Source organism: Marmota marmota, unplaced genomic scaffold, assembly GCF_001458135.2.
Source record: "Marmota marmota marmota unplaced genomic scaffold, marMar, whole genome shotgun sequence".
Classification (NCBI taxonomy): domain Eukaryota; kingdom Metazoa; phylum Chordata; class Mammalia; order Rodentia; family Sciuridae; genus Marmota; species Marmota marmota.
In genome coordinates, this window is record NW_026000119.1 from 9,601,233 (window position 1) to 9,620,148 (window position 18,916).

Consider the following 18,916-nt stretch of genomic DNA (forward strand, 5'->3'; position numbering starts at 1 on the left):
CAAAAAAAAAAAGCTTATTACTAGGCTTCAGTTGTTTCTTCATTTATGAAGTGTAGAGGTCTTTAAGTTGGTGATACTTGAAGGCTTAAAGAATACAGGAAGAGGATGGGGGTAGTAACAAAAATCAGAGTGCCTAGATTTCTCTTTTTCCTAAGGTTAGATATACATGAGTACAGAACATTTGGATGGGAAGCATTTCTTATCTGGGGGTTCATATCTGCTATGAACTTCATGACACTACAACTATATAGCTTTCATTCATTAAGTTTGGCAATGATAAGCTTAATTTTTATCTATCATATGCATTTAAATTGTTAAATTTTAACTGAGTTACTATTTTAAAATAATTTAATCCTCTTTATTTTTCTTAAAAAAATTTTTTTAGTTATAGATGGACACAATATCTTATTTTTATGTGGTGCTGAGGATTGAATCAAGTGCCTCACACATGCTAGGCAGGTGCTCTACCACTGAGCTATCCCAGCCCTGAGTTACTTTTGATGAATTTTCACTTTATAAAAGATGAAAAGAGTACTGGAGCAGGTCCTAAAGTTGTGTGTTAGGTATTTAGAAAGGACTCTGGTCTTGGTATTTTAAAGAGATAATTTAACTCCTTTCAATATTTATTATGGTTATGCTTAAGTGTGCTGAGTATACATTTTTTTCCCATTTTCATTTGAAAATGGGAGAAAAACACATATTTTATACAGTTACTATAATTTTGAAAAGGTGATGTTTAATATTAAAATTAGTGAACAGTTCTTTGCTTCTAGCCGAGATGAAGTAAAAGAGTTGATTGATTCCTACCCCAAAACAACAATGCATAGCCAAAAGACTTGAAAGACAGTTCTGAAGATTAATTGATGTTGGGCAAGGAAGTTATCCTACTATCGTGGACAGAAGAAAAACAAAGAGGTGAGTCTCATGATTGCTCCAGCTTATTGCTTTTTGAGTTTGTAGGTCTCGGTATAAGGAGGGGAAACCCATGCAGAGATTGGCAGACAGAGTTGAGGAGAGAGTGTCAAATATCCAGGGATACCAAGGTGGTTAAAATTTAAGAAGAAAGTACTAGAAAGGAGAACGCCTCCCAGAGAGAAAACTCTGGAGATCTTCAGAGGCTTCACCATGAATACTGTGCTGAGTAAGATAAGTACATGCATGTGAGAACACTACTCAAGGGTGAGGAAAGAACAATCAGAAAATATTACAGTGCAAGGAGCTCATAGGGTATGGATACTATTCACCAGCAGCCAGATGCGAAACTGTAAGATTTACGGAACACTGAGTAATGTACATGAAAGGATCTTGCCTCTGTAATGGATAATGAATAGTCCTAGACTAACACTGTTCTAATCCTGCCAAGAAAAACAAATCTGAAAGGACCAAACTGTTTCTAAATAACTGTATTCAAAAATAATGCTCAAGAAGAGAGAATACAAAAATATCTGGCATTCAGAAAATTAAAATCCACACCACGCAGCACACAAAATTTACCAAGTATATAAACAAGCAAAAAAAAAAAAAAAAAAAAAAAAAAAAAAAAATTAGCCACATTAATAGATAAACTGATTGATGAAAATCAACCTCAGAATTGATATAAATGTTAATTATTAGCACAGGAGGGAATTAAGGTTTATTTTAAAAACTGTATTACATATATTAAAAAAGTAAAGACGTGAAAGATGTATAAAAGATTCAAATAGAACATCCCTGGTTAAAGGTTACAATGTATGGGGTGAAAAATACATTGGAGAAAGTGACAGATTAGATATTTCAGAAGAAAAGATTAGTGAATGTGAAGATCCAACAAAAGGAACTACTGAGAATGGATGAGAGAGAGAAAGAGGTAATAGTAAAAAAACAAAACAAAAAAGAACAGCTAGTAGTACAATTCCAGATAGCCCAATAAATAAATAAATAAAAATATATACAAATAAATAAATATATATAAATACATAAATATATAAAAACAAATATATATATATATTTCCCCCAAAGGAGAAGGAAAGTTGGGATAAGAAGAAATATTTGTGGCCAAAATTTTTCCTATTTGATAGAAAATATGAGCTCAGATTAAAAATAAAAACAAAAACCCTTCAACAACTCAAGAAATAAGTACAAACCCAAGCACAAGAAACAAACCAAGACAAAGCTAAACCAAGAAGAGCAAAAAGGCAAAAAGGAGGAAGAAAAAAAAAAAAAGGAAGGAAAAAATATAATAGGAGCTTTTTTTTTTTTATTAGAAATAATGCATGTGAGGAGCTGGGGTTGGGGCTCAGTGGTACAGCACTTGCCTAGCATGTGTGTGGCACTGAATTTGATTCTCAGAACTGCATATAAATAATTAAAAAATAAAGGTTCAGCAAAAACTTAAAAAAAATTAAAAAAGAAAAAATACACATGAGGACACAATGCAATAACATTTTTAAAAGCTCTAAAAACAAAAAACCCCAAACTATCAACCCAGAATTAAATATATAGTGAAAGTAATTTTCAAGAATGAAGATTAAAAATGATGTTTTCAGACATAGAAATGCTGAGGTAATGTTACCAGCATACATGTATCATAAATAATGTTAAAATAAGTCCCTCAGGCAAAATGATACCAGATGGAAATACGGACTTATATAATGGATTGAAAAGCAGTGAAAATGGGAACTACATGAACATATAAGATTTTTTTCTTATTTTTTAAAAAATATCTTTAAAAAATATCTTATTGTTCAAACAAAAATAGTAACAATACAGTGCATAGTAGCATAGGTAAAAACAACAACAGCAAAAGGACTGTGAGAGAACTGCAAGTATACTATAATAATATTCATATATATATGCATATACATATCCACACATATGTATATTTACATGTAAATGCACTATTACTTGAATGTAGCCTGTGATAAGGTAAAGATGTATTGTTACAAACCTACAAACAACTACTAAAATAAAACAAAGAATTACAGATTGTGAGTGAAAAAATAAGATGAAATAAAACCATAAGAATTACTGAATTAATCCAAAAGAGGATAGAAAAGAAGAAAACGGGAGAAAAAAGGAATAGAAACAAATAGGAAATAAGAAAACGACAGATTTAATCTTTACTATATCAACCATCACATTTAGTAAAAATAGTCTAAATAACCCAAATAAAAAGGCAGAGATCAGATTGGATTTTATAAAAAGAGCAAGATTCAAAAGTGTATCCTGCCTAAAAATATTGCACTTCAAAAATAACAAGAACAACAATAATAAGGCAAGCTACAGTGGGTATTAAATTATCTAGGTAAATTTCAGACCTGGTCTTCTACCAGATATAATGAAAGTCATTTCTTAAGTATAAAGGGCTTATTTTATCAAAACATAGCAATCTTAAATGTTTATATACCTGATAACAGTACTGCAAAGTATAACATACAAAACCACTGACAACTTCTAAGGAAAATTACACAAATCCACAATTATCTGAGAAGATTTTAACATCCCTATCTCAAAAACAGATAAAACAGACAGAAATTCAGTAAGAATTAGGAAGATTTGAACAACACCATCCATCACCTTGACCTAATTGAAACTTATAGCACATTCCAGGTAACACCAGCAGAATGAGCATCCATTGCAAATGGACACAGAACATTTATCAAGCCAGACCATATTCTGGGCTATAAAATACATCTCAATAAGTTTAGAAATGTTCAACCTATACAATGTACATCTTCTGACCATAATAGAATTAAATTAGAAATTAATGATATCTGGTAAATTTCTCAATAATGAAAACTACATAATACATTTCTAAATAACCCATGGTTCAAATAACAAGTTAAAATATAATTTGAAAATGACAATGAAAAACAAAGAAATTTGTGGAACACCATAGCTTTGGAGTAATCAATACCACTAAAGCAATACTGCAGGAAATTATCATATGAAATACCTACTCTAGAAAGAAAAAAAGACTCAACAATGAACTTGGCTTCTACTTCAACTAGAAAGATGTGAATTTTACTAAAATAAGTACAAAAAAGGAAGTAACAGAGATGAATAGAAATCAGTGAGGAAGAAAGAAAATGAAAGCTAGTTCTTTGACAAGGTCAATGAAATTGTTACATCTCTAGGCAGACTGATCAATAACACAAAAGAACAGAAATAAATTACCAAAAGTGATCAGAAATGAGAGATATGACATCACTAAAGATTTTATAGGTATTAAAAGGAGTAATAAGTAAATGTTATGAATAACTGTGATGAATAGATAAATTCATTGGAAATCACAGCTACTAAAGAAGTTTTCTTTCCTTATAAAGAATAACCACTAGTCTAGACAGATTCAATGGAAGAGTATATCAAATATTTTCAGAAGAAATAGTATCACTGTACACAAAATTTTCCAGCAAATTGAAAAAGTTGGCAATATTTCCAACTCATTTTTTGAGGTATATTCTAATATTGAAACCAGACAAATATATTACAAGAAGAAGAAAAAAAAAAAGACTACAGGTTATATCTCTCTCCTGTATGTACCAAAAAAAAAAAAAAAAATTAAAAATTTAACATATTGAGTTGAACTTGAACAATATATAAAAGGGATAATGCATCACCACTTGGTTTATTCCATGAATAAAAGGTTGGTTTCACATTTGAAAACCATTTCTGATAAAACTGCTTAGCAAACTAGGAACGAAAGGGCACTGGACCCAATAAAAAGCATTTATAAAAAACATAGCTAGATCACATTTAACAGTGAAAGACTAATAAGTGCCTTCTTCCTAAAATCAAGAACAAGGCATTGAGATCAGGTCTTAATAATTATATCCATCATAGCCCAAGAGGTTCGAGGTGGTACAATAAAGCAAGAAAAAGAAATTAAAGGCATCCTAGAAAGGAAGAATTACAATGCTCTTTAATCACAGAAGATATGATGATCTGTGTTAATCTCTATAAAATCTGATAACTTTTACAAAAAACCTGTTATAATTAATGAGTTCAGCAAGTTTGCTAGATACAAGATCAATACAGGAAAATCAATTATATTTCCACATTCTAGCAGCAAAAAACAAAATGCCACTTATAACAGCATCCAAAAGAAATACTAAGGGATACATCTGACAAAGTGGAATACCTATGTACTGAAAAATATAATACAACTCTGAGAGACCTAAATAAATGGAGATATTCTGAGATCACGTGTTGAAAGACTATTATTGTCAATTCTTCCCAAATGGATCTATAAAATCAACACAAAACTAGTAAAAATTCTAGCAGTTTTTTTTTGTAGAAATTTACAAAGTAATTCTATAACTCACATAAAAATGCCTAAAAAGAATACATGATAGCTACAATAACTTTTGAAAAAGAATAAAGTGTAAAAACTAATACTGCCTGGTTTTAAGAATTACTATAAAGCTATAGTAAGACAAATTTATATTCTAGATCTGACTGTAACATAAAAAGGCAACAAATAAATCAATGTAAGCTTGAATCTTTATATGTGTATGGCTCCCCCCCCCAAGGAAATCTAATGACATAGCTATTTTTATTAGATATTTCCGTACAGAAAACATATACTTAAGAATTATTTTCTTGGTAGAAATATCCCTGTGAGAGCATTCTTTGAATTGGTTACATATTTATGTAACCAAAGGATTAACTACTTCTACATTGCTCTGTCTACATATAAATTACAATGGCCCTGGGAAGCAATATTATTTGGAGATATTACGTATTTAAAAAATACGGAAACACTTAAATCCCCAGTTTTTGCCAAGATTCTGAAAAAGTCTGATTTTAATGGATAGGACACGTTCATCTTGAAAGTATTAACATTAGTTCAGTAAGCAATTTTACTTACAAAAATGAACTGGGATTGGAATTCTTCAATACATGAGGAAGCACCAACAAGCTGGTGACTGTGGTTTGTGACTGGAAGGGTTTTGAGGGTGAAGTTTTTTCTACAATGAATCTTTTCTCTTTTCTCCTGTTAAGAATAGTTAGTAACAATCACTGAGACAGTCTATGTTTTCTCAATTTCTTATTTCTTAACTTTGTGTAGTGAAAAAAATACATTTATTTTCATGGAAAATTGCTTTTAGAAGTCAACAAATTCCACTCAGATTACTTTAAAAGGACTTCCTGAAAACAATGCGATAGTTCATCTTGAAACGAACTGTTGTAAAAAATGAAGAGTGATGAGAAGGAATGAGCTCTACCAGCCAATAAAAACACAATACACAGTGATAATAGCTAAAATAGTGTGCTTTCTTAGAACTAGACAGAAAAATCTAGAAGTAGATCAAGTTCATAAATGCCTTTAGGATGAAAGTGGCATTCTAAATAAGTACAAAAAGGTTATAAATCACATTGTAAAAATCAAGCAGTTAAGAAAAGCAAAAAGGGTGCTGAAATCACTTAGTTGGGAGAGTGTTAGACTGAAGAAAAGCAGTTATATCTTTTATATACAACAAACCACAATGAAATTCTATGTACTGAAAATTTATGTAAAAAGGAAAACCATGAGGAACTATAAAAATGTAGGGAATATGTTCTTCTTACTTGCATGGTTTGGTATCAGAAATTGTCACCTCTTACGTTGTTTGAAGGTTAAACAATATGGTGCCCCCCGCAAAATGTAGGGAATATTTATATCATCTTAAGATAGAGGCTAAAATCATAAAACACAAGAAATTATATTCAACTGACTATATAAAAAAGTTTGAATTGAAAAATCAAAACAAAATAAACACATGCCATAATCAGAACTAATGATAAACAAAGGTAGCTGCAACATAGATATCAGCTAAAGGATTAATATTCTCAATGTTTTCAAAGAATAGCTTAGAAAAAGATAAAGATACAAGGGGACCTGGATAAGTAACTCATATAAGAAATATAAATGTCTAATAAACACATGAAAAAAAATGTAGAAATCACCAACATTCAAAGATAAATTAAAACATTAAGATTTCATTTTTTTCCCTATCAAATTTTCACAAAGGTTAATAAAATAAGTTATACTAAGAATTGAGGGGGGTAGACACACTGGCATAGCCAGTAGGCTGGTGTAAGTTTTATAGTGAGTCTTTGTAGATATGTATCAAGAGCAAAGCTTTAAAAACCTACGTAATCCTGACTTAACTTCATTTCCAGGAATTTAGTTCAATAAAATAAGGATAAGAATAAAAATTTCACTTCAATAATATTCATTTCCCTGCTGTTACATGATAGCCTATATGCAATAGTGAGGCTTGATTATATAAACTATTGTGCCTATATGCAGGATTAACTGCTCTATGGTCATTAAATATGAGCTATAAAGCTGACACTACCAAATATTGGCAAGAGGAATCCAAGGAACTTTTATATGATGATACTGTAAATTTGTGAAACTACTTTGGAAAACTATGGCAATATCTATTTAAATTAAACATACACATCCCAGGATACAGCAAGTCTCATTTTTAACAGACGTATCTACACATGTATTCTATAAAAAATGTGTACATAAATCCACCAAAAGACCTGAACAAAAATGTTCACGGTTGCATTTACAATAGCATCAAAATGAAAAAAAGAATTCAAATGTTTACCAACAGAATGGAGAAATTTGTTTATTAATATAATGGAATACTATATAACAACAAAAATTAACGGACAAATATCACATGCAACATAGATGAATCACATAAAAGATTGAGCTCAAGAAGCCAGAGTACAACCTGTAGGTAGGACTCCATTTATATAACCAATAATGATAGAAGTCAGGATAGTAGTTACCTCTGAGAGGATAGTGATTCAGGAAGACCATAAGGGAAGCTTCTGTGTTGTATTTTGTCTGAGGGGAGCTTGATGAGTATATTTACTCTGTGAAAACTTGGTGATTTACACATTTAGAGTGTGTTCATTTTTCCATACACATACACATACACATATGTAACTTAAATTAAAAAGAATGATATTCTACATAGATTTCTCTTAAAATGGGATCATAATCTGCAGTACAATCACGTGGGATGCTTGTTAAAAAGTACGGTTGCCTGGACTTCAACCCAAAGAAACTGAATTAAGTTCTCTGGGAGTGGGCCATAGGAGTCTGTATTTTAAAAAAATTCCTTGGATTACTCTTATGTAGACTAAAGTTTGAAAGCCATTGTTTGGGAAAGTATTTAATATCATGGAGAACAGTAGTTAAAGAATGAATTCCAGAACTCAAATGTATATTTTCAAATCTAGTCTCTGCTGTTTTATAGCTGTGTAACTCTACAGGAGGCATTCCAGCTCTCTGGGTCTTAGGTTCCTAAAGTGATAAAATGAGAATAACAACAGCACTTACCTCATGTGGCTGTTGAGGACTAACTGAGTTAATATATATGTAAAATGGTTAGAATGGTGCCCTGAAACAGCAAACACTATATAAATGTAAAAAACACAAAATAAAATAAGCAAATAAAGGACACTGAAATTCTATAACATTATCTAAATAAATATAGATGAGTTTATACAAAACATACATCCAAATGACTGGAAAGCTACACATCCAAATGTTTACATTATTATTTCTGAACTATCTGATTATTCTTTTTATTTAACCTTTTGCTTCTTTATGTAAATTCCTATTATGAAAAATCTATTATAAGAAATAATCTTTGAAAGTTAGCATCTTATGGCTTATTTATTATCTTACTTAATAGCTAGCTGACACTTTGCTGGTAGGAAAAATCTTTAAAGCAAATTGCATAAGATTTTGTACATTTACTAACATGGAAGAAAGTGAGGCAGTCTGTACTTAATCACTCAGGATGAATGTAACCAGCTTTAGAGAGTGACCAAGACTGCATGGGAGCAGGTGCATGTCTGGATAATATTTTTAGCTGTCAGGAAGGAAATACCTTTCATACTTCTTTGAGTTTTCCATATTTGAATCCATCAGTCAGTCCATACTTTTTGGAAGTAAGTACATTCTCAGGTATCTATGTAAAGAGAGATACTGAGGGGAGGAGGCAGCTAACCCATGGCACAATCACGGAGACAAAAATGTTCTTCTATTTTCTTTTCTTGACCTCTTTTCTCCTTTATTTCTCTGTTCTTATCCTTCTCTCCTGTTTTTTCTTTCTTTTGTCCTATCCAGGCTTTAAATTTCTGTGTAGTGGCTGCTCATGGAAGTATACTTTGGACCTGTAAGTAATTTAGCTCTTGATTTCTTGAGGACTGCTAATTTGGAATTTCTGTTCAACCTTCTTAAGTTAACCCCCTGCTTTTTAGACACAAAGAGTTATGCCAATTGCTAAAGTTAGTTCACTTTACCACATTATAGGAATGAACCAATATTTATGAGTGGCTACTGATAAAATATTCTTACCATATATCGTGAAAGCTAAAGCTGCCCTCTGTAAATTTAAAAACCCCCCAAAATGTGCTTCAAATGAATAAGCAAACAATAAAAACGTAGGCAAAGAGTGGTGCAAATTCTTCAAGGTACCATGGAAAGTGAGTACTGATGACAAGCAGCATCTTGTACACAAACCTGTAAGTGATATGGGGAATCAAAGATAGAAGGGATGACTCCAGGTTTTAGTTTAATATTTGGAGCACTTCTGTCAAAATCTGTCTTCTTAAAGTGTCTTGAACATAATACATCTCCTTTTTTAGGCTCCCAAATGCCTGCAGCATTCACATCAAGTCTTTTCATTGCTAAAACCCATTTTCTTTTGACATTTTCATCTGTGGGGAATCTAGGAAAAAATACAAAAATATTTTAAAAACAAACACTATTGATATGTGCCCGAATTAAATCTGTCTTCTATGTATGTGGCTAAACTGATTCCTTAGGTTGTTATTACTCTTGAGAATTGCAATATTCAGGAAACTATGATTCGTGCTGCGTAACTTAAGTTTTAATATCCAGATTTTTCTGCCAACCATTCTGTAGCCAAATGGACTTCATTTTAATTTTTCTGAGATTATATGGAAGAAAAGTTCCAATGGATATTTAGCACCTTATAGTAAGATCTGCAACTGAAGAATTTTCTTCATCTATAGATGATAAGGAATATCACTTGGGTCTTTTCCTATCTGAAGTAATATCCAGAATTTATTTCCCATGAATAGGGCCCTTTTACATTCACTCTTCTGTCAGCATTAGAAAATTGCTTAGTATAGGATTTAATATAGAGCAGGTCCATAAATGCTTAGCGAATGCATCCAGAGAACAGCTAGCTGCAGGACTAAGTTCTGTAGATCAGAAATATTTTGAGAGAATTGGAGGCCAATAATTTTGTCTTTCCCAATTTTCTAAGCTGGTTGAAATCTTTTTGGAATAAAGCAGGGTATACATACTTATTTATTATTTCTATATACCTAACAAAGTAGCTAGCAGTTCTTTCTCTAGAAAAACAGTATGGTGCTTGGCACAAAAGCAGCAAAATAAACCTTTAGGAACTGAACAATTATTAAATTCTATATTTCTCTCCTATGGCTGTCAGAGGAATGGCTAAAATACTAAATATGGCTCATCTTGGTTTATTCTGGAATGCAGTTAAGAACACTCACTCTGAACTCATATTTATATTTTACAACCTATGCCTGATCTATTTCTAAATAGAAAAGAATATATTTAAGCTAAGATTCTTCATTCAGATTGTAAACTACATGTAAACATCAAACTTCTTTAAAGAAAATACAATGTTAAACAGAATAATTACATTAGTAAAAATGAGTTTGATGATATTTGTTGAAGTCTCTGATACCTTGGTGGTTATCTTAAAACTTTTACACTAAATTACTTATAATTTACACTTTTAAGTGTACAGGTGTCAAATTTAACTAGAAGGTTATTTAAAAAGAACTTGGGGGCTGTGGCTGTGGCTCAGCGGTAGAGCACTTGCCTGGCATGTGTGAGGCACTGGATTCTCAGCACCAAGTATAAATAAATAAAGGTCTATCAACAACTAAAGAAATATTAAAAAAAAAAGAAAAAGAAAAGAACTTGGGAACTAAAGTTCTAAACTGAAGCCTTAAGTAGAACAGTCTATTTTAATACAGTCAAAAGAACTTGGCTTAACTACAGCAGTCTTACACATGAAATGTCAGTCCTTTTAACTTGGAATTTGGCAAACAGCGAGAAGCACATCCAATGGCTGAGCAACATTTCACCATGATTTTAGCAACTCATAACAGAACTGAAAGAAAATTAAAATAGTAAGAGTTAGTAACTTTAAAGATAAAGGGGAACATATTTACCTTTCCCAATACATTCCAGGAAACAAGAAATCATATAAGAAAGCCAAAGGCAAGTATTTTTATCCAACACCTGCCTGCAACTTTGCTCATAAAATTTTCTAAGGGCTTGGCATTTTATTAATAGAACATATTTATCTGTATCCCCTGAGAGTATGATTTCATCTTTGTAGACATATACATTTTCCTTCTATCTCCTTACAGGCCCAGAGTCTGTCTGCCCTAAGCCTTTGCTAACTCCTGGCATACTATCTGCTACTCATCTTTCAGCTCCTGTCTGCCTCACCAGGGAAATCTTCCCTGACACTTGGATTAAGGCAGATCCCCTCTAACATCAGATCTCTCAGAATACACACTTTTCCTTACATTACTTCTCCAAATTAAAAATCTTACATTACTGCAGGGATTTTCTGATTGTCTTTTAACCCCACTCGCTGTCAGTTCCATCAAGGAACAGCAGGCATGCCTACTGTTTTTCACTTTTTGTCCTCACGTCTTGGCTGGTGACCTGCACATGATAAATGCTAATGCATATTTTGAAAGAATGAAACAGCAAGAAAAGGGACTGGAACGTGGGGCAGCAGCAGCTCCAGTTCATCAGCAGCGAGCTCTGGGCCCCGCCACGGGCCGAGCTCCGCCCCTTTCTCGAGGCGCTCCGCCGCCCGAGGGTGAGAGGGAGGGGCCATCAAGTCACAGGTGCGGATGCGGCCGGAGACCGTCCCTTCCTCAGGGGCCACCAGGCGTCTCTGCGCCGCTGCGGTCCTCCTCGCTCCGAACTACGCCCCGGGATCTGGGCGGGCGGCGACGCCAAGGGAAAAGAGCTAATCTAAGAGTTATTACCGTTAGCAGCGAAGACGACGACTAATGTAGAAGACGGAGATTGCGTCTCCCTTCGCTTCCGCCCCATAGCCCCGGGAACCGGAAATCCGGCTGCCCCTGGTCACGTGATCGGCCGCCATATCTATTCTGGTGTCAGCTGCGGCTGGGAGGGGGATCCGAGCGACGCTTCTTCTCTGGGCGTGGTTTTCCACCCGGGGGAAGGGTCTGCGGAGTGTGAGGGGAGGTGGAGGAGATGGCGGCAACTGCGCAGGAAGATGGCGTCCGCAGCCAAGAGCGAGGGCAGCGGGGCTGCGAGCACTATGACAGAGGATGTCTCCTGAAGGTGACGACTTCAGTGGGCTTTTCTCCGACGAGCTTCCGCTGGGTCAGGCTGGGGACGCGATGGGCAAAGCAGTTAGGCTTAAGATTTGTTTGAGGTTGAGCTGTTTGTCAGGATACCTGCGCCTTCATCTGGAACTAGGTTCCACTAGTAGAGAACGTTTTTGTCAGGGCGACCATAAGCCCCACGGTTCTTTTCTATTTTTGTACTTTGCAAGCAAAGCCCTTATTGTTTGGCAAGACCTTGGGCTTACACGAAATTACTTTACCAATGGGTTTGTGAGTCTTTTGCTGTTGGAAGTAGACTGAGGCAGCGTCAGGCCTGAACCAGGCTTGTCTCCAGAACCAGGCTTGTCTCCAGAACCACCCTTCAAGTGTATGATGAAATGAGGATAAGCAAGTGGAGAATCGGAATACAATTTCAATTCCTGGAGTAAAAAAACTTTACAGTCTGCCAGCTTCATTTTAGAGTCAGTGCCTATGCCCAAACCTGTCAATGAGAAACAGTATGTGTGAGATGGAAGACAAATCATGTGGTTACCATTAAATTGGAAATTCGGTATAGAAAAGTGCCTAGAATGTATTGTTATTTTTGCTATTTACTTTGAGAAGACGTCTTAGTCAATCTAGAGCTTTTTAAATTGGCACCCATCCAACTAAAGTTTCATGATTTTTCTTGGAAGAAGCAGTATAAAGATTTTACCAAGAAAGCCTGAGCTTTTGGGCTGGTAGTGTAGCTTATTACTAGAGCATGTGCTTAGCATGCGTGAGGCCAAGGAGGCCCTGGGCTCAGCTCCCAGCAACCCCATCCTCCAAAAGAAAGCACGCTTGAGTCCTGCAGCCTTATCCCCAAGTCTTATCTCTGCCCCTTAATATTTCTGTGGTGTTTGAGCTAGTTAGCATGTAAAGTAGGGATCTTAGAAAAAGTAAGAGTATTACCTATTAAAGTGTGTGTGTGTGTGTGTGTAGTGTATAGTAGGTGCATTCCTGGAGTGAGTAGTACGTGTTAATTACCACCATCATGAATATCCACATCATTCTCACTTTAGCAATCAACTCTGCTTATCACCGATCACAGTAATTAGAAGCAAGTGGCAATCTCAGGCTTGTGAGGACAGCCTAAACCCATGTAGGCTATAGTTTGGTGATCATTGTTGTACTGCACTGGTTGAAGCTTTTTCAAAGTTGGTCATTCATCAGATGTGTAAGGAAATTGAATGCTATCCTTCTGATTACATTTTTATTAAGATGTTCTAGTCTCCTTTCATACTTGTTGTTTAAAACCTAATGTTTAATATCTTGCCCTGAACCTTTCCAAAGAAACAACATAACTGAATCTAAATTTTGTAGCACTAAAATTCTTGGCTCTGAGCAAGTGTCATGAACTTTGTTGTTTCTCCCCCTCCTCTTCCTTAAATAGCAGAGGCCAAATGAAGAGTTTCAAGGAGGAAATGATCAACTCGATTAAGTGGAGCTGTTTGAGTAAGATAAGAACTGAGAATTAATGTTTGAATTTGGCAAAGAGGTCAGCACTGGTGATCTTGCCAAGAGAATTGTAATGGAGAGATCAGGATAAAGCCTGACTGGAGTGGGTATAAGAGAGAATGGAAGTGAAACTGAAAATAACACAGACCATTCTTCAAATTTTTCTATATTGAAGAAAGCTGAGGGATCGGAGTTTTTTCCACTTCAAGATAGGAGATGATACAGCATGTTGTATATTCTTTAAAATAATTTAGTAGAGAATAATATAATCCAGGAGGAAGAGGGAAAACCATAAGGGTACTGTCTTTGAGTAGCCAAATTGCATAAGTGGAGAGGTTGACTTTAGATTGAAGAATGAATTGACTAAAGATTCTTTGTAAAGGAAGGGAAGGCTGAGGATGAAGTATATTAAGTTGGTTGATAAGAGTTCTGGAAGGATGTTTTCCTTTGATTACTTCTGTTTAATAGTGAAGGAACAAGGTCATCATCAGAGGGTTAAGAGGGAGGAAGAGGTGTTAGAGTTTTAAAGAGAGAGAAGATATGAAATGATCATCTAGATCCTAGATCTTTGACTCTAGAAGAATGAGGGGATTAACTAAGGAACTGGTAGTAAGATTCTACTTTTTGAGTGGTTTTGACTTAAAAGGGAGACCAGACAGTGTGGTGGTTGGTGGTTTTTCTCTAACCATGGTCAGCTGCTTCTGATATAGGTTGAGTAGGAAAGAGTTGAATTTAACTCGGGTTGATTTTGGCAGACATGTAGAGGAAGAGCGAGGAGAGAGCTAGGGAATACAAAAGGGGAGACTTGGAGTTACTTTGAAAGAGAAGGTAGTGGTTAGAGATTTTCATGCTTGAAATTGAATGTAAAGAAGATATAGTCCTTGTTCTGAAGCAGTGGTTTTCAGAGTGTAATGAATGGACGGAATGGACCACCTTGAGACTGTGAGGACGAAACTACTTTCTAAGGAACACTAGAATATTGTTCATTTCAGTGTGTTGACATTTGCACTTATGGTGGAAAGGCAGTGATTAAAATTGTTAGCACCTGTGCATCAATCAGACTGTGGTACTGAACTAATACTACACATTTTAAAAAATGCCCTTTTGACAAAAAGGAAGGTTTTTATCAAGTGCTTTGGTTGTCTTGAGGAAGAAGCTCTTGTGCAATTGGATTGTGAAGTGAGCTAGTTGCTTTTTTCATGAAACAACTTTTTTGTTTTTAAACTTGGAAAAAAAAAAAACTGATTATTTAGACTTTGGCATTTGGTAGACAGTCTCAAAAGAGTCAAGACTCAATACAAGAAAAACAATTGACAATATTTGTTGCCAGTGATAAAATTTAAGCTTTTTGCAAAAACTAGAATTTTAGAAAACTTTTATTAGCTTTTGTGAGCTTGAAAGCTTCCCAGTACCTAAAGATTTTTAATGATTTTTTTTTGTGTGTTGTTGTTGTTGCAATATTGGGGATTGAACCTGGAGGCTCATACATCTTAGGCAAGCTGTGTACAACTGAGCCATATTGCCAGCATAAATGTGACTTTTTGATTGCATGTGAAATGTGAAATTTGGAAGATCTACATAACTAAGTGAACTGGTGTGTTCCAGATGACCAGTGCATGGGTAAAATATTAATTCCAAGTGCAAGATAGATAATGAATTTTAATGAAAAGAAGGAAAATTTTATTGGTATTATTTCAGATTCTGTGTTACTGCCAACCTTTAAGAGCTATTAAGTTTTGGTGTAGTATCAGAATATCCACAATTCTCTGAAAAGGCTATTAAAAAACTTTTCAACTTACATATTTGTATGAGACCAGAATTTCTTCATGTGCTTCAACTATAGCTGATTGAATGCAGAAACAGATATGTGAATCCAGCTATTTAGGGGGAAAGAATAGTTATTTTTCATTATAGCCTGTTATTTGTCTCACATGTAATGGACTTGTTACTTTTATTTTTTCAAAAATAATATTTTAGTCGGGTGTGGTGGCTCATGCCTGTAATCCCAGTGGCTTGGGAGGCTGAAACAGAAGGATCTTGAGTTCAAAGCCAGCCTCGGCAAAAGTGAGGCACTAAGCAACTCAGTAAGACCCTCTCTCTAAATAAAATAGGGTTGGGGATGTGTGGCTCAGTGGTTGAGTGCCCTGAGTTCAATCCCTGGTACCAAAAAAAAAAAAAAAAAAAAAAAAAAAAATTTAAAGCCTGTTGCTTGAATATATCAAAGACATAATCCTAACATGAAAAGCATGTTAGGATCCTTAATAATTTTTAAGAGGATAAAGGCATCCTGAGACCCTGTAGAACAATGTTCTGAGGTATAACTCTCTGTGAGGAGGGTTGGAGGACTAGGCCATTGAAAGTAAGGAAGGCAAAGAATTGAGAGTTCAGGCTATTGGAATGATTCTCTTTGCAAGGATGTAGATCACTAAGATTGAGGACAAGAACAGTGTTGGATAAAAAAGGAAGTCAAGTATTAAAATCTTTAAAGAATGAATTATGTTGTGGTTATATCATGGCATAGGAAGTCTTCAGAAGTGAGAGGATCTGCAAGATTATAGTATAGTACCGGGTTAGCCTGTACTGGTTAGCCAGCAAGATTACATATAGTTTTGATCTGGAAATTTTTCTCTCTCTCTCTCTCTCTTTTAAAATATTTTTTAGTTGTCAACAGACCTTATTTTATTTATGTATATGTGGTGCTGAGAATCGAACTAGTGCCTCACACATGACAGGCAAGTGCAATATCACTGAGCCACAACTCCAGCCCCTGAAAATCTCTTTATATACTAGTTAGGGTGAAGTTAATGAAAAAACCCAACAATAATGTTTAAAGAATAAAAAGTTTGTTTATTTCTGCTTAGCAATTTCAAGATGAGTGGTCCCAATTAGTGATGAAGCTTTGTTGAATGTCACCATTCCATGTTTTAGGGTGTATTATGTCTGCGTGATCCAGCTGTAGTCTAGCTGGGTTTTCATGTGTCCAGGATGGAAAGAGTAGCTTTTTGTGGACAACTGGCAGTCTTTGCCACTCTTGAAAATAAGAGCTCTTTTATTTGTTGCATCTGCAGTATTAGGTAGATAGTTGATGATTAATGAATATTAGTGAAACAAAAGTATAATATTCTATGTGTAGGGGTTGAAGTATGTAAATGCATGTCCAAGATGGGTAGCCTGACTACTGTTTTTAGTAGATTGTCAATCTAGGTATTTTCATCCTTCTTAATTCTTGTGTTGTAAGAGTGTTTTTAACTTTATACAAACATACAGATATTGAAGGGAATCATTAAAATAAAATAGTCCAAGAAACAATGAAACCAAGCAACTGATCCATTGATTGTACTCTTTGACATTGTTCCAGGAGGAGGAAGAAATTTTCTACTTTTCATAGTAAACATGTCTTCTCTTGCTTTTTATGTCTCTTTCTCTCCCCTGGGTATTAGGCGCCTTGCTGTGACAAGCTTTATACTTGCCGGTTGTGTCATGATAACAATGAAGATCATCAGCTAGACCGCTTTAAAGTAAAGGAAGTGCAGTGTATAAACTGTGAAAAAATTCAACATGTAAGATTTTATGTCATATTTCTGTTTTTTTTTTAAAGATTTGAAAAATATTACAAAAATTGCAAATAAGACTTTAGACATAACTCTTGGAGTAAGCAATATGTTAGATATTTAAAAACTTAAAAGAAGCTAATCTTCAACAAATTCTAGATATTCAAATAGTAGTTCAAAATACTTTAGTGAATTTTTTTGTATTTTTTAATTGTCCATTATAATTATACATACTGGTGAAATCATTGTTACATATTCGTTAATGCTTATGGTATAACAATATATCATTCCCTATTATTCCCCCCCCCATCCCTTTCTTCTATTCTACTGGTCTCTCTTTTTTTTTTTGTACAGTGTATGATAAAGAAACACATTGAAAAGTTAACAGTGATTTTCCAGGTGATCGGATCATCAGCAATTTGAATTTTCTCTATTTTTTTTTTATATTTATTCTAATTAGCTATACATGATAGCAGAATGTATGGAGCACAACTTTTCATTTCTCTGGTTGTACACAATGTAGAGTCATACCACAAGTGCAGTCATACATGTACCTAGGGTAATGATTTTCATCTCATTCCACCATTGTTCCTGCCTCCATTCCCTTTGATTTTCATGAGATCCCCTGCCCCTACTTTTTTTTTCTTTCCTTTTTCCTCTCTAGTTTTCACACATGAGAGAAAACATGACCCTTGACTTTCTGAAATTTACTCTAATTTTAAATTACTTATGTCTTTTTTAGGCCCAACAGACTTGTGAAGAGTGTAGCACATTGTTTGGAGAATATTATTGCAGTATTTGCCATCTGTTTGACAAAGATAAGAAGCAGTATCATTGTGAAAACTGTGGAATTTGTAGGTACTGTGTGTAAAATATTATTTTCTAATACTTCTAATATACCTGGGCAATGGATGTTTTAGAATCAACATTGCTGTGATATCATTTACATCTGATAAAATTCATTTATTTGAAGTGTCCAGTGAGTTTTGATATCTTTTTCTGTTGATATCTATCTCTGTATTTACCTATATTTATATATCTGTTACATTATTCTAAAAAGTTTTATCATGCCTCTTCTTGTAATGATCATTTAATTTTCCCATCAACTACTGTGTAGCTATATTAAATTTTAACTTTGGAATATTAAATATAGTTAACATTGGGACATAAAATGTGTTCTTTATTCCCTAATTGCAGAATTTTTTTTATGAATTTTTTTCATTTTAACATTATTTGTTTCCTTCTAAATACTTTTGCATACATATCTGTCTTCAGCATTCGACCACTTATAAACCATATTAAGTAAATTTTGGGTAAAAACATAAAAGATAGGAAAATACTATCATGTAGTTTTAGCAAAATGAAATGGTATTATTGGTTCAAAATATTTGTGATTTGAATTTCTTCCTATTAAATTGTGATTTGAAGTCCTTCCTAATAAATAATGTGACTAGATGAGGATGCCATAATATATTCTTTTGTTCTTAGAAATA

The 18,916-nt window shown here is 34.1% G+C and overlaps 2 protein-coding genes across 2 annotated transcripts in view; one reads left to right on the plus strand and one right to left on the minus strand.

Moving 5' to 3' along the window:
- Thap6 (THAP domain containing 6) overlaps positions 1-12,181 on the minus strand; it is a 16,322-nt gene extending 4,141 nt beyond the window's left edge. Inside the window, exons 1-4 of the mRNA XM_015499295.2 lie at positions 12,070-12,181; positions 11,069-11,171; positions 9,518-9,725; positions 5,849-5,974 (exon numbers count right to left, since the gene is read on the minus strand). Coding sequence (XP_015354781.1) covers positions 5,849-5,974; positions 9,518-9,725; positions 11,069-11,148 — 414 coding nt within the window. The 5' untranslated portion in view covers positions 11,149-11,171; positions 12,070-12,181. The remainder of the gene's footprint in view (positions 1-5,848; positions 5,975-9,517; positions 9,726-11,068; positions 11,172-12,069) is intronic.
- Positions 11,938-18,916, plus strand: part of Rchy1 (ring finger and CHY zinc finger domain containing 1) — a 16,690-nt gene continuing 9,711 nt past the window's right edge. The window contains exons 1-3 of the mRNA XM_015499294.2: positions 11,938-12,391; positions 17,313-17,432; positions 18,166-18,281. Of these exons, the coding sequence (XP_015354780.1) occupies positions 12,302-12,391; positions 17,313-17,432; positions 18,166-18,281 (326 nt within the window). The 5' untranslated portion in view covers positions 11,938-12,301. The remainder of the gene's footprint in view (positions 12,392-17,312; positions 17,433-18,165; positions 18,282-18,916) is intronic.